The 19,928-nt window shown below is 46.5% G+C and overlaps 1 protein-coding gene across 1 annotated transcript in view; it reads right to left on the reverse strand.

Annotated features, from left to right (window-relative positions):
• Positions 1 to 18,003: 18,003 nt before the first annotated feature.
• Positions 18,004 to 19,928, reverse strand: part of Wwox (WW domain containing oxidoreductase) — a 739,180-nt gene continuing 737,255 nt past the window's right edge. The window contains exon 9 of the mRNA XM_042700810.1: positions 18,004 to 19,222. Within this exon, the coding sequence (XP_042556744.1) occupies positions 19,034 to 19,222 (189 nt within the window). The 3' untranslated portion in view covers positions 18,004 to 19,033. The remainder of the gene's footprint in view (positions 19,223 to 19,928) is intronic.

The raw sequence follows: 19,928 nt of genomic DNA on the forward strand, positions 1-19,928 counted from the left end.
CTTCCATTGGGACTGGGGAATTGGGATAGGAGCTGGGACTTACTATCATCTTCTCTAATTGTCCCCAAGTGGGATGTATTCATTTAATTATGTCTAAATAGATTTTCTTTTATATGCCATTTTCAGTTTCAGCACAGACTTGAGGAGAGAGTTGAAACCATCTGCCCCCAAATGTGCAAATAGAGGCAAGAATTGGCTCTTTTCCTTTCTTTCTTTTTAAAAAAATTTCTAATCAAAAATGGGCAGACTTTAGCCCACAGGTCAACTCAACTTGTTTTTAATAGGCTAATGGTGGAAAGGAAATCGTGTATTGTGACACAGGGAGAGCATATGAAATTCCTATCTATGGGTGTCAATAACATGTTCCTGAAACCTGGCCTTTTACATTCATTGCTGTCTGCTGTGGCTGCTTTCCTGCCGTGGGGTTAGCACTGAGTGGCTGTGACACTGTACTATGTGGTCTGCAAAACTTCACCATCCTGCCCTGTACAGACCAGCTCTGCTTTATGGAAACAGGGGTCTCATGGACATTTGGTATATGGAGACCCTGGTGGACCGGGCCACCACGGCTTCAGAGGATGCAGGATCAGAGGCAGATTCTTCTGACTCCTGCTGACCAGAGCCGCACGCCTTCGAGGTTTGATGAAACTAGTTTTGTTTGAAGAAAGGGTTGCTGTTGGGCACTGAAGGCTCCTGCCTGTGATCCTAGCTACTCAGGAGACTGAGATCTGTTGGATCATGATTCAAAGCCAGGCTGGGCAAGAATGGATTAAAATTCGTTTCCCAAAATCCTTTTAACCAGAAAAGGCCAAGTTGGAGGCATGGCTCAGATGGTAGAGTGCCAGTCAAACAAACAAGCTGAACAAACATAAGGCTCTAAGTTTTAGCCCTGGTACTGCGCAGAAATAAAATAAGAATGTCTCTGTTAAACACACACACATGAACAGAGAAGAGAAAAAGAAAGAGGGGGGGCAGAGGGAGAAAGAGAGAGAGATGGGTTAGGGACAGAGGATCTGTAGACATCTCTGCCTAGATATTGTGTTTTCTAAACTGGAAGTCATGTAGTGAGGATAGTTTAGTACAAATTGAAAGGAGAATGACAAGAAGGTGCCGGAAATGGGAGAGTGTGGTTCATATAGAAGGCCAAGGTAAAGAATTGGGCAGAAAAACCATCCCTTCAGGACTTACAGTTAAAAAGAATTTATTCCACAGACTTTTCTGAAGCAATGCTTTGCGTCAGGCCCCGGGGGAGGAGCCGTTACGCAGAACATGAAATCATGGCAAAGACAAACCAAACAAAAAACCCAGAAGGGCGAGTGGCAAATGATCTATGTGAGGGAGGGAAGAAGGGAGGAAGGAGGAAGAGAGTGAGGAAAGAAGGGATAAAGGAAAGCAGGGAAGGAAGGAAGGAGGGAAGGAAGAAGGAAGGAGATAAAGGGAGAGGAAAGTAAGGAACAAGAGAGTAACAAGGAGATGAATTAGAAGGGCAGGGAAGCAATGCAGAGATGTTTAAGCTGAGTCTTGAGAAATTAGTCATCTAAAGCAAGGAGGTAAAATCCTACTGGATCTGCTAATTTAAAATAGTTCTTACCAAATAATAGCTAATGTTAACTGATTAGTACAAGTATTTTTAGACAATTTTTAATATTGAGATGACCACACAAATGATTCATCTTTGCAAAAATGATCAGCTCACCAAGTCCAATCTGTGTGTGTGTGTGTGTGTGTGTCTTTTCTTATCTTTTTAAGTTTTGGCTTCCCTGTGCTAATTTCAGCCACATCTGAGATCATCAAGATCTCACTGGAGAAATGCTAGAGGGTGAGCATTAAGCTGCATTCCCAGGGCAAATAAAAAAATTTTTTTAAAAAATCTCTGTGTTCAGAAAACAGCGTGTGAGATACCCAACTGAATGAAATCAGAACCTTTTTTTTTAAAGCGAAAATGAGATGAAAAGGATTGAGAAAGAACCAAGCGATAGTTAAGTTAATCTTCAGGGGAGGGAAAACATGTCAGAAAATGTAAACGCGAACAGTCCAATCCATGTTACAATTCTGCAGAGGAATTAAATTCCTACAGAAAAAACAAGGGTCTGATTATGAAAGGATTTGACTGGGTGGAAGAATCTGGAACATCAATCTATTAAAAATACTTGTAAAACCAGGGGAATCATGTAAGAAATTAAGAGAGCTAAAAGAAGTGGGAGAACTTGGGCTTTCTAAAATTGAGTTATTATTTCAGAGACGGTATCGTATTTGTAAGACTGCAGGGAAGAGAAAATTGCTTCCAATTCCAAAAGCAACATTTATGATCAGGTAGCATCATTTAATTCTAAATGTTTCTCTTAACCCTTTGCAGGTGTTCTGCTAGTTTAAACATAGCAGTTAGCTGTTATCTATGTATCTATGCATCCATGTATCTATCTGTCTGTGTGTCTGTCTATTTTTCTATGTACTGATCTGTCTATGCTGGTACTGGGGCTTGAACTCAGAGCCTTGGTGACGTCCCTTAGCTTTTTCACTCAAGGCTGAGCTAACACACTGCCACTGGAGCCACAGCTTCTCTTCTGTTTTTGGTATGGTATTTGTTTCTGCTGCTTAAGTGCCTAAGAATCTCGTGGACTTTCCAGCCCAGTCTAGCTTTGAACTGTAATCCTCAGGTCTCAGCCTCTTGAGTAGCTAGGACTTCAGGCACACGCCACCCAGTGCCTGTCCCATCTTCCGTTTTAAATTACATATTTCTGAAGCAAACTGAAACAGGAGTCTCATGCATATATAATAACACAACAACAACAACAAGCTTTGATAAAGGCTGGCTGTCAGTGAGTGAGATGCTTATGATCAACAAATGGCCAAGTGGTAACTTCCAGAAGGGAAGAGGTACCTCTGGCATTCTCAAAGGAGTCTTTGGGATTTCTTGGGCTCAGCAGCAAGATGTCAGCCTACTGACCTGGAGGAGCCTCAACTAGAGGAATAACTGGGGAAAGCAACTTCTTCCTGATGCACAAGCAACGCCGCCCCCGGGTTCACAGGGTGACGGCAGGCCCGACTTCCCTGGGGAGATGGAGGTGGCATACAAAGCCCAGGTTGGTTCTCTTTTTCTGTCACTTTGCTAAGAAGGAATATTCCTTTTCCTCCTTGCACTCTATTCCTTTTGACCCACTTTCTGAATCCTGAACCATGCCAGGTTCTTTCCTGCCTTGGGCCACTCCTACACTGACCATTAGCTCCCCAGAACTTGGCTTCTTCTGATCAATTCTCAGCTCACTTGAAATGCTCCCACCTTAGGGGGAAGGTGCCCTAAAGCGATAACTTCTCCCCTCCTCCCCGCCACCGACTTTCTCACACTCAGTCATAGGCTGGTCTTTCATTTTCATCATAGTACTTATTGATAGCTGGTGTTCACTGGTGTATGCTTAGCTTTTGTTTACTTGGCCTCCTGTCTGGAGAATGTGAGTTGTGTTAGGACAAAAGCTACCTGAGAGCCTAAGACACTACCTGGCCCAGAGTCATCATCCAGAATGATGGAATGGTGGATGGAAAGTTACTGAAAAGATGATGAATGGATGTATGGGCGGTTGGGTGAGTGGGTAGATAGATGGATGAACAGATGGGGAAATGGGTGGATAGATGGATGAATGGATGGATGAATAGATGGACAGATGGATGGATTAGTGGATAGTTGAATGGATGGATGAATGGATGTATGGGAGAGAGAAGAGAAGAAGGAAAAGGAAGAGAAGGAGGAAGGAAGGAAGTTAGTTTTACTGTTAATTTAAGGGGCTGTCACTTTGCATGGTTCAGGAAATGTCCATGTGGACATGATGGACTACTTTGGCTGTTGGTTGAAAACCTAGAGTTCACCTCATCCATTCCATCCTGTATGGCTGAGCATTCTTTCAACTGATGGCTTGGAACTTGAATTTTAGGACAGTTGTTTCTCTCAAATGCTGCCATCGCCCCCTGAAAGCCCCGGCGACAGCCTCGGCAGTAGAGTACCCCCCTTGTCTGGGCTTCCGGGGACCCGGTCCGTTGTAGTGTGGACAGTCCCCTATCTCCAGAAAACCCTCAGTCCTGAGCAAACTGGGATGGCCAGCGGCATTGCATAACAGTGAAAAAATATTTCCCCACTGCTACATGGCAGGTAGGGGCATTGTGTCCACAGTGGGAAGCAAGCGAGGGGAATCTAGTAGAATAAGGAGTTGGAAAACCAGGACTTTTATGTCAAGTATTGTGATACACACCTGGAATCTTAGCTACTCAGGAACTAGAGGAAGGATGATCATGGCTAGAAATCTTCTGACCAGACTGGCACAAGTACTAAAAGAGAAGGTCTGGGAAATGCTGATGAGGTAGAGCCCTTGCCTAGCAGGAGTGAGAGCCTGAGTTGGATCCCCTGTATGCAAAGGAAGGAAGGAAGGAAAGAAGGAAGGAAGGAAGGAAGGAAGGAAGGAAGGAAGGAAGGAAGGAAGGAAGGAAGGAAGGAAGGAAGGAAGGAGGGAAGGAAGGAGGGAGGGAAGGAAGAGAGGGAGGGAGGGAGGGAAGAGAGGGAGGGAGGGATGGAAGAGAGGGAGGGAGGGAGGGAAGAGAGGGAGGGAGGGAGGAAAAAAAGGGTAGAAGGGAAAGTGGGAGTGAGGGAGAGAGGGAGGAGAGGAGAGGAGAAAGACAGGAAAGGAAGGGAAAGGAGATCAGGCCCCATGAACAGCTTGAACTTTGCAATTTTCAGTGGTACAGCGGATGTGGATGTAGCCTCGGCTAGTGTGGCAAACCACAGCTGGGTGTGACCAGCAGCTGGGTGTGACTATGAAAAACCAAGTCTTCAGAGGTGTTTGGACCTCCTGGGTTTGTGGTCACAGGGTCAAGGCAACAGGGTGTGACAGGATGAAGGTGTGTCTGCACTGTGCTCCCAGCGGTCATCCCACCACGTGCTCCGGCCCGCAGAAGGGCCAGAGGAAGTAGGAAAGGGATGGAGCGGAGCAGGGGTCAAGTTCAGGCCTGACATCCTGTCTGTCATGGTGACCACATTAAGCAAATGAAAACTCAGGGCATTCAGTCAGGGATTAATTTCACTTAAAGTGATTTTATTAAGTATAAATAATAGTGTATATTGCCTAGGAGTGGTTCAAGTGGCAGAGCACCTGCCTAGCAACCACAAGGTAAGGTCCTGAGTTCAAATTCTAGTACTGCCAAGAGAGAGAGAGAGAGACAGAGAGAGACAGACAGACAGAGACAGAGAGAGACAGAGACAGAGAGGCAGAGAAACAGAGAGAGACAGAAAGAGAGAAAGAGGGAGAATCAGATAGACAGACAGAGACAGAGAAGACAGAGACAGACAAAGAGACAGAGAGAGAAAGAGAGAAATTGACAGATAAGAGAGAAACAAGCTACCGTCTGAGGAAGAAGAAAGAAGATACCCTCACCAGTCATTCCCACTGCTTATTTGCCAACAACTTTGCTTATTACCCAATTACAGCCGAGATTTACCATGGAATTACAGCTTCATTTGCACAGGACCCAAACCGCTCCCTCCCAAGCCACCAGCCAACTCCGCGGGGCTTTAATGTGACCAATGACCGAGTCAGCTAATAGAGCTGGGTGTTAATAGGAGCCCAGGATTTATTCTTTAATTGTTTCTGTGGTTCCCCATCTTGGGGAGATATTTGTCTTGGTACACGGACACCCACAGCGAGCCGTAACATTACACACAGGATTATGAGGGTTGTCTTTAATTATGATTTCATCTGTAATTATAGGCGAGCTCCGTTTATTATTTAGAAATCCCTGAAAACATTTTAATTGAGATGGCCCGTGGCCTTCGGGTGACCCTGTCTCCAGATACACCTTGGCGATCAAAGCTGATGGTGAGCTTGCTGTAAACAAGTAGAAATCCTGTTCTAAACCAATGCAGAAGCATTGTTTAAAATTTTGGATTGGAGGTGGTTTTTTTTCTTTCTTCCTTGAGATTTATGGCATCACTGAAATGAGGTCAAGTGTATGCACTAAAAGAATTTAATTAGAAGTGTCCTGGTGAGCCTCCTATCCTAGCTAGTGTGAAACCTGGCTGAGTTGTCTCCCACAGACCCTGGGCCTCCTTGTGGTGGGGGCTGGCAGCTTTGTTGTTACTGTTACTGTTGTTGTTATTATTATTAATCATTACTGTTATTTTAACTACTAAGAAGGAGCTACAAAATGCTGTCCTGTCTTCAGCAGAGAATGCAGGCAACTTGGGCAATGGAGGCTGAGGGGAGAGAGGAATAGTGGGAAGAAGGGCAAGCAAAGGGACTGAGGCCTCAGAAGCTGGCCCCGGCCACATTCTCTGAGCCCCTTCTATGTCTCAAGATTGTGTGTGGGGCTGGGATCTCAGGGATTGTCATTCATCTCGTGGATGAAGGGAACACACGGAGGTTACAACAAACCCAAATACTAAAGGAGGGGCAGGACTCAATGGAACCAAAAATCAGGAATAGTTGGCTTACACTGGGGAAGGCAACTAGAAGATATCCTTTGGGGGTTTTGAAGGATGTGTAAGAGTTCCTCTCAGTGCATTTAAAGGAGGAAGATAGAAAGGAAACTCCAGGTGGAGGACGGCCGTGGCCTGAGTCAAAACATTAACCAGACTAGGTTATCAGAGCTGCATGAGGTCATGCATTGCCCTGCACGAAGAAGGCCAGGTAGGCACACAGCTGTGGCAGGGAGAGATGCAAAGAAATAATTCATTTGGAAGCCAAGTGTGTGTGGAAGATCGAAGCCCACTGCAGGACCCATTCACCGAAGTTGGGCGAGTCTAGACCATGGAATTATACATTTCAGCTTTAGCTGGGGACCGCGGGGTGGGCGGGGGGGGGGGGGGGAGGGGGGATGCCTGTGCCTGGTTCTGGTAAGGGCTGTCAGTGGGGGTGGGGGTGGGGATGCGTCTTGCTGCTCCCTTTGCTCCTGCATCTCATCTGGCTGTTGGGGGTGAGGGGTCAGACTCACCGCTGTGTCCTGGCTCAGTTACCATGAGCCCACGGTGCTGGGCATTTGTCTCCATTGCATTTCATACGAGAAACAACCCCGCCTCGTTAGGTCATCTTAACTCTAAGCCTAAAACTGCCAACATGGGAGCCATGGCCACCGCGCCTGGCTCCTCTGGCCGTTCCCCTGAGCACATCACAGAGCTGGTCAGGTGAGAGGCTGTTCGATGCAAACCAAGCCCCCCGGTCCGAGGGGGTTATTTAGCTGTGCTCACAGCACTCACATTTGACCAAAAAAAAAAATCTTTGCTTTCTTTGGCCACTTTGTGCAGCTTCTTGGGTTTTTAAGTCCCACAGGCCATCAAATGGTCTCCAAAGAAGGACAATAGGTAAACCCACCGCTCTGTGCTTTAAAGATTCTCCAGGAACGTCCCAAAGTCAAAGTTGCATATGCTATATGTATCAGTTAACTTTGGCTGTGTCACAAAGCACCCCCCAAATGTTTTGGCTGAAAGGATCAGTCATCGTGTGCTTCATACATCTATTGGCAGAGGTCAGCTGGGCTAGGCTAGGTTGGCTTGGGGCTATCCAGTTGGCCATAAGTCTATCATCATCTTTGGACTAGTGTTCAGGGGTGAGGGGTATTTCCTTCTTGGTAAATGCCAAGAATGTAAAAGAACATGTCCAACAATGGACAGCATCCCAAACCCCTGCTTGTGTGCCTGCTCACAAAGTCAAATGGTTGAGGTCATGAGAAGAATGGAGTGGGGGGCTGAATCATATTCTAGGTATTCCAGTCTGGACTGGCTTGGGTTTGAGATAGAGTCTACAGCTGGGCAAGTCTGACCTTTGCCTAGGTGACTCCAAGCTGGGTTGGCATTCCTGCTTGTGCTGGCATACAGGAGGCTGTCTTCTCTGGGTTGTCTTTCCAAGACTGAGAACTTGAACTTGTGGATCCTTCTTTGAGAGGACCTAAGGAGGAGACTTGCAAAATGGGTTGTGTTTTTTTTTAATAGACAAATCTAACTCATATTGTACTTGAAAACATAGATGTGCATTAAAAGTAATTAAAGCATGTCAGTTCATGAATAATAAACTATTTTACAAGTATTTGCTGAGTAGAAGACATGCTACTAAATGGACAATGAATGCTCTATTATGTGATTGCCAACTGTTTTATAAGATATTGAACATATTCATTTCTTCTCCCATCCTGCATGTTATCAAGCGATTGCTCTTAAATAAATTAATTTTCCAGACATCTCTGGGGTCTTTGTTTGTAATCTGGCTGAGGGCGAAAATGAAATTAATTGTGTGGTTTCTGCCGAACTACCCAGCCTCAGCCACTCACAAGTCTCCTGATTGGCAGTCCCGGGAGAGATTGATGTGTGCGGTCCACACATGTAAAGGGAGATGCTGGCTGCCTTCACCCAAAGTCTGTGCGAAAAGATTCCCTGGGATCTTAAAAATGAAGAGGGTCTTTCCCCGACAAGGAGTGTAGAGGCTGGGCAAACCATGATGAGTCTCTTAAAATGTTCACCGACAGCACCAGCTGATGGCGGATCCTATTGCGTTTGCCGTGCTTCGTGTGGAATCTGCTTGTTGTTGTTGTTGTTTTTTTAATATATGTTTTGTTTGGTTTTTGTTTTTTTAATGATGGGGAATTTTATTGGTACCCCAGCCTCTCCCAGTGAGTCAGAGACAGGTCCCTCTTCCCTCCTCCCATGGGACTTACACTGACATCAAACCATTTGTCGTCCATGGCTTTATTGTTTCCGGTGCGCCTAAGTGTGAGGCTCTGAGAGAGGACGTCTGGTTGGGAATCCATAATGGAACCCCAAAGACCGTTCCGCAGAGACGACACTAACAGCTCATTGAGTGTTTTTGTTATATATTATTTTCTGCATACTGCCCCATACAATTGATCAGGGCCCCTTTAAATTAGGAAACGGAACTCTGCACTCCACACCACGTGCAAAAGGCCTATAAAAATGGGATTCGTGGGGAGAGCCTCATGTGAGCGGCTCACGCCTATGATCTTAGCTACTCAGGAAGCTGAGATCTGAGGGTCATGGTTTGAAGGCAGCCCAGGCAGAAAACTCCGCGAGACCCATCTCCAGCTAACCATCAACAAAGCCTGCAGTGGAGGCGAGGCTCCAGTGGCAGAGTACCAGCCTTGAGCAAAAAAAAAAAAAAAAATCCAAGGGAGTGTGTAAGGCCCAGAGTTCAAGGGCCAGGACAGGAATCATCATGAACACAAAATGGAGTCACATGAGTGGATGGCCTACCAGTCGCCGAGCCCCAAATTCTTGGCCGTTCTATGAGAAAGTGAACTGGGGTCCCATCTCATGACTGTGTCTTTCACTCTGAAGTGGAGAGAAGGATCCAGAGGCACCAAGTGTTTTCCTCCCACTCTGTGGGTCTCCCCTCTCTCTTCATGGGTCCATTAGCAACCCCCCGGCTCTAGGAGCTCGCTACCATCTGGCCGCACTCACCCTGCCTCCCTCCCCGCTCCACACATGGGTGGACACAGCATCAGGCAGCCCACCAGCCACACCATTAGTCCCTCCTCGCTGCCCAGCACAGAACAACAGGCCCCGGCCTTCAGGCTGTTCATAATGTGGTGACACTTTGACGACTCCCCCTGCTCTCTGCCAGGGCAGGTGGCCCCCCTCAACAAGCAAAGTAAATCCCACAGACAACAGAAAATCCGCTCTAACTGCAGAGGCAAGGGCTGGCAGCTCTTCTACAGACTGTCACAGAGACACCCCACAAAATGCTTGCCTTCCAAATGAGCAGTGGGTGCACACAAGATTGTCCCCTGACCGTGGAGTTACTGCTGTTTGCGTGGCTCCATCTAGGTTCCAGTGTGGGGTCGTCCATTTGGGCCTGGAGGTGAGGGTATAAAGTTAACATTGGTTAAGCCAAGTGTTGGTGGCTCAGATCTGTCATCCTAGCTACTCAGGAGGCTGAGATCTGAAGATTGCAGTTTGAAGCCAGCTTAGGCAAGAAAGTCCCTGAGACTCTTAACTCCAGTTAACCACCAGAAAACAGGAAGTGGCGCTAAAAGTGGTAGAGCACCAGCCTTGAGCAAAAGAGCCCAAGGACAGTGCTCAGGCCCCGAAACCAAGCCCTATGACCAACCAGAAATAAATAAATAAATAAAACAGTTAAATTCTATATGGCTTTAAGCTGCACAGGGGTAAATTTCAAACGACCTGGGTGTCAATGGATTGTTTTGGAGGGAAAAATGGAGCATCGGTCTCTAGTTACGTAGCTACCTGGGTGAGGACGCAACCTAACTGTGCCTGGTAGAAAATGATTTGTTGATTTGTTTTTATTGATACCAAGATCTGTCCACCCATCATTTCTCTCTTTTCAATAGTTACATGAATGGTGGTGCTAATTGTTTTTAATATCTATTTCATTCCCGGCCATTTGATGATCAGTTAGCTATTACAGTAACATAGGGTGTATTGTTTGGGTTTTAAAAAATCATATGTTGTTGTTATTTTTAAAATCATACCAGCAGAGACCAAGTGGATAAATAAATCAGTACATCGGCTTCCTCCACATTATGAGCAAGTGATCATGAAGCAGAATGTAGAAAGGGCTTGTCACACAGGCACACTGGGTTTGCAAAGCTGGGTGTGCGTGTTCAAGGTTAATACGAGTGCACTGGAGAAGAGAGGCAAGGGCTTGAACTACAGGAGTCTGTTACTCAAGCTTGGCAGAAGGTCACACTCTTCAGAGAGCAAAAGCCACAAGAAGATGCTGTGCATCCATACAGCAAGGAAAAGGGAATTCAGACACCCAGAACGAAGTTACCAAAAACTAACCTACTTGCGTTCCTTTTTCAACTATTTTTTTGTTTATGTGGCATAGTCCTAAAGCCCCCTCTTACTCTTGTGAACCTTCCAAGCCATCCCATCTCTTAGTACCTCGGCTCCAAAGAACTTTCTAGAAGGTCAGTTCACAGCAAGGCTATAATACTCGCAGTTTTGGTGTCACTGACATGTTTTGTCTTTGTCTTTACAGTTCTTATGTTAAGAAAATGAATAGAGCTAATACTTTTATTGCAGAAAATGTGAGAAATATAGGCAAGCATTAAGGAGAAAAAAACTTCATTTCTTCTCTCTGGAGATCTTACTCAGCAATACCAGCTGTCAGCTCCCGCTCTGTCTTTATCCCAGCACATGATTTACATGTACAGGCACACAGATCTGATTCACTGAACAAAAACTTCCATGATCTACAGTTTTTCCTAACTTATTTTATAAACATTGTTTAAGTTCATTACATTTCTCGTACAACATTATCTCATGTTAGAGAGCCTTACAAGTCAGGCATTTCCATTGATCTCAGAGTTTCATTATTAGTAGTATTGCTTTAAGAAACACATTGTCTTAAAGTTCCCAGGGGGAATTGTATTGTTCTGGATAACAAACAGATATCAGAAGCAAAATCCAGGGGCCTGTGTTCAAAGGATTTGTGGGTAAATGTTATTATTATTATTTAACAGGACTTCTCAGCTGTATGGGTATGTTAGTATAGTTTTGGGATTCTAAAATATTTCACACACCTATACACACACACACACACACAAAGGACACCCATGTTTATCAATCTTCCAAGGATTTGAAAATTGCCCTGTGTTAGAATTTATACCTAGAATTTGAATTCCCAAGCCCAAGGGTTTGTGTTAATAATGATCATTGTGACTTTATTGAACATTTTGTTTTAAACAGTACGAATTACTAATGTCTATTTTCATTGTTGAGCTTGAACAAGGCATTATATGTGTTCTGGAGCCCCAGCAGGAAACAGGGTGACATGATGGAATATTCTTATCCAGAAAGGGTCTTCCCCATCCCCCTCTAGGAATGAATAGCAAAAGGCCGAGTATTTCATCATAGTCTTCCAAATCTAGGCCACCTCAGGTGAAAATCCCCGGAACAGAGTCTGAAAGCCAGCCCTGCCTCAGCAAACCAGGCTGAGAAAGCCCAACATTTCCAAGCAGGGCCAGGAAAGTCTTCAAACTTCCTCAGGAGCTTCTTAAGCAGAACAATTAATGCCACCAGAAAGGTTGGCAAAGCTGGCTGACCCAGTGATGCGCTGGTTTCCTTCTGTTTTCTGTATTCAGCCCTTTAACAGTTCCGCTGACACAGCGCTGCTGCCGCCCTCTCCCATCCTGGCTCCAGACGGGCAGGAGCGCCGCACACCTTGCCACTTTCCTGGTGGGCATCTCTGCGAGATTAACCCCTGCCAAGTGCCAGACAGGCAGATCTGCTGCAGGGAAATAAACGGATCAACAGCAAAAACACCTGGGTTAAAGACACCTGCTTTTCCCAAAGAAAACCCACAGCAGAGATAAAAAGCCAGCCACCTGAGCAGCCAGAGAAAGTGACTGGAAAACAGCCTTGCGATGGACTGTAGTCTCCTCATTGGAATGAGAGGAGAAAAATATCCAACGACCCCCACCCAAAGCATCTTCTGAATCATTATTTCTGCTCATATAAATGTGGCGAGGGAAGCAGTTACTTCCACTAACAACAAAATGATTAAATAACTACAGTCAATTGATCTCTTCACGGAATACCGGATTATCAAGATGTTCAAAGATCCAATTTAGCTGGGAAGGTGGCTCAGTGGTATAGTACTTGCCTTGCATGCTTGAGGCCCTGAGTTCGATTCCTCAGCACTACATAAGCAGAAAAAACTGGAAGTGGCGCTGTGGCTCAAGTGGTAGAGAGCTAGCCTTGAGCTGAAGAGCTGAGGGACAGAGCCCAGGCCCTGAGTTCAGGTCCCATGACAGACAAAAAACAAAACAAAACAAAACAAAGATCCAATTTATTTCATTTGGAATATATGAAATTGGGTAGAGTGTATAATCTCAGAAATATAAAAACCAAAACTACGAGATACAGATCAGTTGTAAACTCCACTTAACAAGTAGAGGAAAACACACCAACCAGACTATTTCCCCGGATGGAACTGTGGCTCGTGTGTTTTCCTTGATTCTTCCTCGCCCAATGCTAAGTGTGCATTTTGAACCTTCTAGTGAAATCAGCAAGACATTTTGTTAAAAGACAATAATTCAGCAGTCCTTTCTAAGACGATCCAACACTATTTCAGTTCCAAGACGGCCCTTTTTTTTTCATATGCCAATGTCGTCACAAAGCACCGGTGAAGGATATGAAGGTAAAAGCCACATGCGGGTGAATTCTTAATGGAGTCCTCAGGGAAGGGTGGAAATAGCAAAGCGAGGAGAGAAGGACAGAGAGCCGCAGACAGGAGGGGACGGAGGTGCAGAGTGAGCTGCCATCAGGACAGACTCAGAGAGGGGATGGCACAGAGCAAGATCACAACAGGAAGCCTTGATCTCAGAGTCCGGCCGCTTCCTTGCTGAGGAAGGGGCAGTCACCTGGATTACACAAAGACAGCATTTCAGATAAGCATAAGGCAAATGCCCAGGTTGGTGCTCAGGAAACAGAACGTTATCCAAGTGGATTTTCTCCCCCAGGATGCCCAACCCCAAATGAGACACTGTCATAATCCCAATGTCAAAGGACAGGCTCCATGGATGGACCCACCAATGGAACCAAGAAGGAAGCTAGAGTTAGAGACAGAGCCCCTCTCATTAAGAGGAGTAGCAGGAAGTTTTCTCCCTTACCGCTAAGAAACTGAAGGGCTGATTCTATCAAGAGTTGAGATAGAAGCCAGTCAGTCTCCCTGGTTGATTAGTACAGCTCATTTTTTTTTGGAATATCAGCTATGATTTTACTGAGGAAGCCTGGGTACTGAAGTAAACAGAGAAGAGACTTTGGCTTGGACCACATTCAAATGGGGCTGACATTGTGTCCATCTTAAAGACTGGAACGGAGGAGAGACAGGATGTTCACTGCTCGGTTAATGTGCTAAAGATGAAGTCCTTGTCTGGACTGAGACGTTCTGAGCAGGGACCTCTCCCTGTAGAGACTCTGAAATTTCCATGCTAATTAAAATTGTGAACTCTATCCTGGGGGACAATGGAAGACAAATGCTTATATTTTAAATAAGGAGGCTGGCTGCTGGGGAATACAGGTGATAACAATATGATGTTAAAGTAAGTAGAGAAAAATGTGCATGGTACCTCGTGGATGAGACTATAAACAGAAGCACACACAGCAGGTGGCTATGACCCTGCTGGGGAGCACCTTTAGCCCTTAGACACTACAGCACGAGCCACACCTACGTGTGCAGGCTGCCCACGAATGTCTGCTGGCAAGAAAAATCCACAGAGGGGAAACGCTGTGTGTGCAAAGATGCTGATGGAACTACCCAGTCAATTAACCAAGCAACAAACACTAAGAAATAACCCAAACGTCTGCCCATGGGGAAAAGGAGATTCTACCACTAAGCATTATGAAGTATTAGACATCTACTAAAAATCATTATAAGCTTTGAGAAATGAGATGATCTTGGTGTGTGTGTGTGTGTGTGTGTGTGTAGAAATGAGATGCCATGAAGATTTGAAAAGCAAAAAGAAAAGATGAAATTGTGTTATGGGAAGGAAGGATATTCAGCCTTCTTCTTCTTCTTCTTCTTCTTCTTCTTCTTCTTCTTCTTCTTCTTCTTCTTCTTCTTCTTCTTCTTCCTCTTCTTCCTCCTCCTCCTCCTCCTCCTCCTCCTCCTCCTCCTCCCTCCTCCTCCTCCTCCTCCTCCTCCTCCTCTTCTTCTTCCTCTCTCTCTCTCTCTCTCTTTCTCCTATCTTTGTTGTTGCTCCATCATTTAGACACAATTCACAACAGTTCCTTCAGTGATTGTGTGGATCCTATTTTGTGTCAGTAGTATTCTACAGTGACTTCAACCAAACTGGTTAAGCACAAAGTTCACACACAGGATAGATAGTGCTATTTTAGATACTTTTTTTTTTTAACCTAAACTTCTAAAAATGGTACCTGCTTGGTGACCTGAATGGACAGTGATTTTGCAAACCAAGGCTTTCCGGCCTAGCATTGACCTTCATGAAAGCCATTAGGCTTCCTCCATTGAAGTTCAAAATAAAACCGTCCATCACCCCATTTTAAAGACCAAAACCACAAGCCACAGGCTTCAGCCACTGACAGAAGATGCTTCAACTTCTTGCTTCCTATTGATGAGACGCAGTGAGGTTGCTCTTACTCAGGCATGAAAGTGGAAACCAGCCACCTTTGAGGTTTAAAGAGACAGAGAGACTCAGAAGAAAATGACCACAGAGGCCTTGGCTCTCTCTCTTTCCATTTTGAGGTGGGTTCAATAGCCTCCGAGAGTTCTGGTTCTTGAATCCACCAGAAACTCTCAACCCAGGCAAGTAAGGCTGGTGCACCTCTACTTAACATCAAAACAGAAGAAAGGGCCTGTTGGGAAACACGATATTGGGGGGGTCTGGCCCCAATTTTGCCAGATCCATGAACAGTTTGTTACCAGGCAGGCATTCTACCACTTCAGCCATGCGCCCAGCCATGAGCTGTGAAGTTTATCCCAGACATTGGCCACAGGAAGAGGGTGGGAGGTCAACTAGTCTTACTCTGTGAATAATTCATGCCTGCTATATAGGTTTACTGTGTGTCCTCTCTAGGTCACTGTAAAGGTGTGTGAGTCTAAAGGCAGAAGGAGGCGGAACACTCTGCGTGGTTTTTTAGTGAAAAAATCAATGGATGATGGAGACCTGGTCTACATGATGTGTGTGTGTGTGTGTGTGTGTGTGTGTGTGTGTGTGTGTGTGTGTGTGTTCCTAGTACTTGAACTCAGGGTCTCTGGCTTGCGAGGCAGGTGCTATACCACTGATACCATAGCTCTACTTGAGTAATTATTTAGGTAGGCTTTTCCCAAGGTTGGCTTCAACCCCTGATCCTCTCACCCGTGCTTTCCCTGTGCTGGGATCACAGGCATGAATCACCCTGCCCAGTGGCTTAGGGGAATCCTCTTCTCCCATTTCCAAGTTCTCACTGGGCTGACTCAGGGTCTGTGAAGAATCCGTGGGAGGAAGCAGGCGACCTGCACATTCTCTTTGGTTCTGTGATAGTCAGGTGCTCCCTCTGGCTGATGCTGCTCCACTGCCACTTTCTTCCTGGCTCCAAGGCATGGTGGGTGGGATACAGTCAGACACCAGTGGTATCTCCTTTCCCCGTAAGGAAGCAGCTGTGGCTTCTGGCAAGAATGATATTTGGGGCCTGGAGATCACCGAGACCTGGGTGTGCCTCACAACTCTACCAACTCACAAGCTCTGGGCATGCTGGGAACTCATAAACACCCCTGGTCTGTCTCCTCTACTGTAAGATGTTAAGAGGCCACTGCTGGTGGGCTTGTGGTCACATGAGAACGTTGAGACGATGGTGTAAGCCCCCTTAGCAGCCAGTGGCTTGCATCATTCTCACTGTGAGAAAGAGGTGATTTTGGTGACCATAACAGCTAGTCACCAAGCATCGCCTTTCCCTTTAATAAATAAAATGGTGATTTATTGAGCCTGCTATGCCACAGGAGCAGCTCAAGGCACATGGCCCCAGACGTGAAGAAAATAGACAAACATCATAGAATTTGTAGTATAAGGAGACAGAAAGCCAGCAACTTGACTCATAATGTGTCCAAAAGCACTGCTTGGAGGAAGTAAAATAAAGGGGCAAAGGAGGTTGAAAGGGGTGACATCATGAATGCAGTGGCCAGAAATGTCACCTCATCTAAAGCAAGCAAAGCGAAGAGGGAGAAGGCTCTGCAAAGCCTCTCTCCACCAGAGGGAACCTCACCAGTAAAGACTAGAGCAGGCTGGGAGTGGACTTGGCCTGTTGGACCATCACAAGAAGGGCAAAGATGGCTTCTGGCGGAGGTGGGGAATGAGTTGGAAGCTGATGGGAGAGGCAGATGAGAGAACTCACGGGCTGGCCTTAGCGACACAAAGGCTGTGCTAGTTAGCATTGGCTGTGGCTTGTGCTCTGTTCTGCAGTTGGGGGGGGTGGAGTGGGGAGGGGTCTCCTCTCCAATAGGATGGTTCTGTTGGGGCAGATTAGCCTGGGATGGCTACACTCACAAGTCTCATGCTTAGTGTGCCGTGTGGTCCAGCGGTGACTGTTTCTCCTCATCCAGCAGGCCAGCCCAGGCTCGTGAAGGCAGTGGTTTCCAAAGAGCAGCCAGAAAGGGCAAGCCCTGGTGTGCCAGCCCAAGCAAATCATGTGGCCCATGTTAAGACTTTGTGTGGGAAGGGACCATCCAAGGTGCGGCCCGGGGGGAGGAAAATTAGGTGCGCCATTTCAGATGGGGTGGGCCAGCAAAGCATGCCTACGACAGTCCTAGAACAATATGGATACTCTAAAGGAGGATGCAGCTCGAAGAGAGTCTGGAGCCAGGCTCTGAGCAATGTTGTTCGGCTGGACTGGACCCAAGGGCAGAGGCCCAGAGGCCAGGCCTGAGGCTATCCCACTACTGAGGGAAGGAACAAGGATCCACATCTCATCAGAGCTTCCCATCGGAGTGAACTTCCCCTGTCCTGGTTCACCCTACTCTTGGAATTTTCAGATGTGGTACTTGGGATGTTTGTTGAATGAATCAATGAACGTATGAAGATTTGGTCTATATGACTCAGGGAGCATCTTAAAAGATTCCTCATCGCTCCTGGCCTGAAAAATCATAGTGTAAAGGGGAAGGAGCAGTTGGGGAAGGCTCACGTCTGTCCTCCTGGCTACTCAGGAGGCTGAGATTTGAGAATCGTGCTTTGAAGCCAGTCCAGGCAGAACATTCCCTGAGACTCTTATCTCCCAATTATCCAGCAAAAATGCCAGATTGGAGGCGTGGCTCAGGTGGTAGAGCACCAAGGTTTGATAATCCTAGGAGAATAAACCATGAAGGGTTGAAATTCTACTCTAATTAAAAAAAAAAAACAGATCTGGAGGTGGAATTATACAATAGTCATTGTTCTGCTTTCTTTCTTTCTCTCACAGAAAGTACGAAGCTGGCATGCTAATTGCGTGAGACAACTTGGCCCACGGACAGAAACAAAGCACAAACACAAAACACAAACTCAGAGAAGAAACAAGAAGAGTGTTTTCCTGGCATCTACAAGAAGCGCTTTATTTTTTTTCCCTCTAGATTTCTTTTTTAAAAAACAAAAATAAAATTTAAAAAAACCACACACACACACACAACAACCTTGAAATGAACATTTAAAGAAACAATACAAACTTCAGATGATCCTATCCAAGCATGCTCTTTTATTAAGCCTGGGATGGGAGGAAGGGGTGGAAGCCAACACCTAAGGCTAAAGCAGGTAGACCAGAAGCTGTGGGACCCCTTCTGGCTGAGTGTCCCTGAAACTGTTTGAAGACTGGAGGGAACTACCTTGTGTTCTCCACTCCAGGTATTTTAAGGACATGACGCTTCTTTTCCTGCCCATGTCAGTATCTAGGGTACGATTCACAGACATTCTTTGTTATAATCTCTACAGAATTTTTTGGTATAGCTTTGGCAAGGGAGTTGATGCTCAGGCAGCACTGCTGGACCCCTCAGCTCCAGCCATTCTACTTTACCTCTGGAGCTGTCATCTTGGTCCACTGGAATATATTCTGAGAACCTCTCCCTGAAGTTGTCAAGCCCACTCGGACATGGATGGAACAGTGATTCTTTTGGATTGATGCATCATGGAGAGGTGAACAGGAGAGGGCCAGCGTCTGGCGGCAGTGTTGGTATTTTGTTGGGACCTCAGGACGTCAGCATTTCTAGGAGTCCTAGCCAATGGCTTGTGCTTCTACAGTGGGAAAAGGAACCTGCATACCACGCCGAGCTTCTGCTATCCAGCAGGCCACCACCAGAAGGCAAGGCACCCATACCTCACTCAGCCCCGGGAAAGTGACATCGCCCCTTTACCACAGTCATTCCTCGTCTTCCCTTGGTAGTTAACATTTTTCAACCTGTTGCAATTGCACTTGTTTCTTGACTCTTGAGGATCTGCATGTGAGGGCTGTGTACCCCCAGGATGCCACGGTGGTCAGGGATCCAGTGGTGGACCATTAGGAGTCCCACGGGGAGCACAGGCCCCGCAGACGAGGGGTGTGCCCATCCTTGTTGGGCTCCGCTTAGCTGGACGGGCTGCCCAGCCGCTCTTGGATCAGCCTCTCGCTGAGCACCCACAAGGCCCGGGCCATCTCCTCGCTCTGAGCTTCCGGGGAGGGCAGGCAGCGACAGCAGTTGTTGAAGTACATCCCTCCTAGGCCGTCCAGCTCCGGAGCTGCAGCACAGAACACCGAGGTGGCAGCTCCCTGTTGCTGGAAATGAGAGAGGGGGGAGGGAGAGAAAAGGAAGGATGAGGTCATTCATTCTAGCCATCTGGAAATCAGCAAGCAAGCCTCCCCCGCTACCCAGTTCAGCATGGCAGACGGTCCTGAACTCAGAGCACAGGGCTAGGAAAAGTATGAGGTGATCATCAGGAACCGTGAGTCTATAAAACTCTGCTTGTAAAGCTGGTGTGAGTTTTTACACCTCATCTAGAAAAGACTTGGAAAACGAAGACTTCATATCAGTCCACTGTGTCAGATGACTTCCGCAGAAAGACAGAATGATGGCGTCCTTTCCCAACGCCTGAGAAACAAATCCATCTGCAACCCCTTGACTTCTCCAAGTGTAATGTAATTTGATGCCAAGCTCTTTCTAGAACCTTCTATTGGAATTAAATCCGCCGCTCTTAATTGTAGTTCATCAGGGAGAAAACCTAAGTGAAGCTGGTGCCAGAACTTTCTCATGGTGCTGCTAGAGGAAGGGTTTGTAATGCTGTGGAAATGTGTGATTCCCCTCCCCCACCTGCGTGCATGCGTGCACAGGCGCGGTCACTAATGCTTCTAGAAAGCCTTTCTCCAATGGTCAGATTTCTCTCAGATTTACAATGGAACGGGGGGGGGGGGGCGCTCGGGGGGGCGCTCAGCGGGTATGTTTCCTTCTAGCCCCCTTCAAAACCCATCCCTCCCATCCACCTTT

This window comes from Dipodomys spectabilis, unplaced genomic scaffold (genome assembly GCF_019054845.1).
Source record: "Dipodomys spectabilis isolate Male_0828 unplaced genomic scaffold, ASM1905484v1 ptg000273l, whole genome shotgun sequence".
Classification (NCBI taxonomy): domain Eukaryota; kingdom Metazoa; phylum Chordata; class Mammalia; order Rodentia; family Heteromyidae; genus Dipodomys; species Dipodomys spectabilis.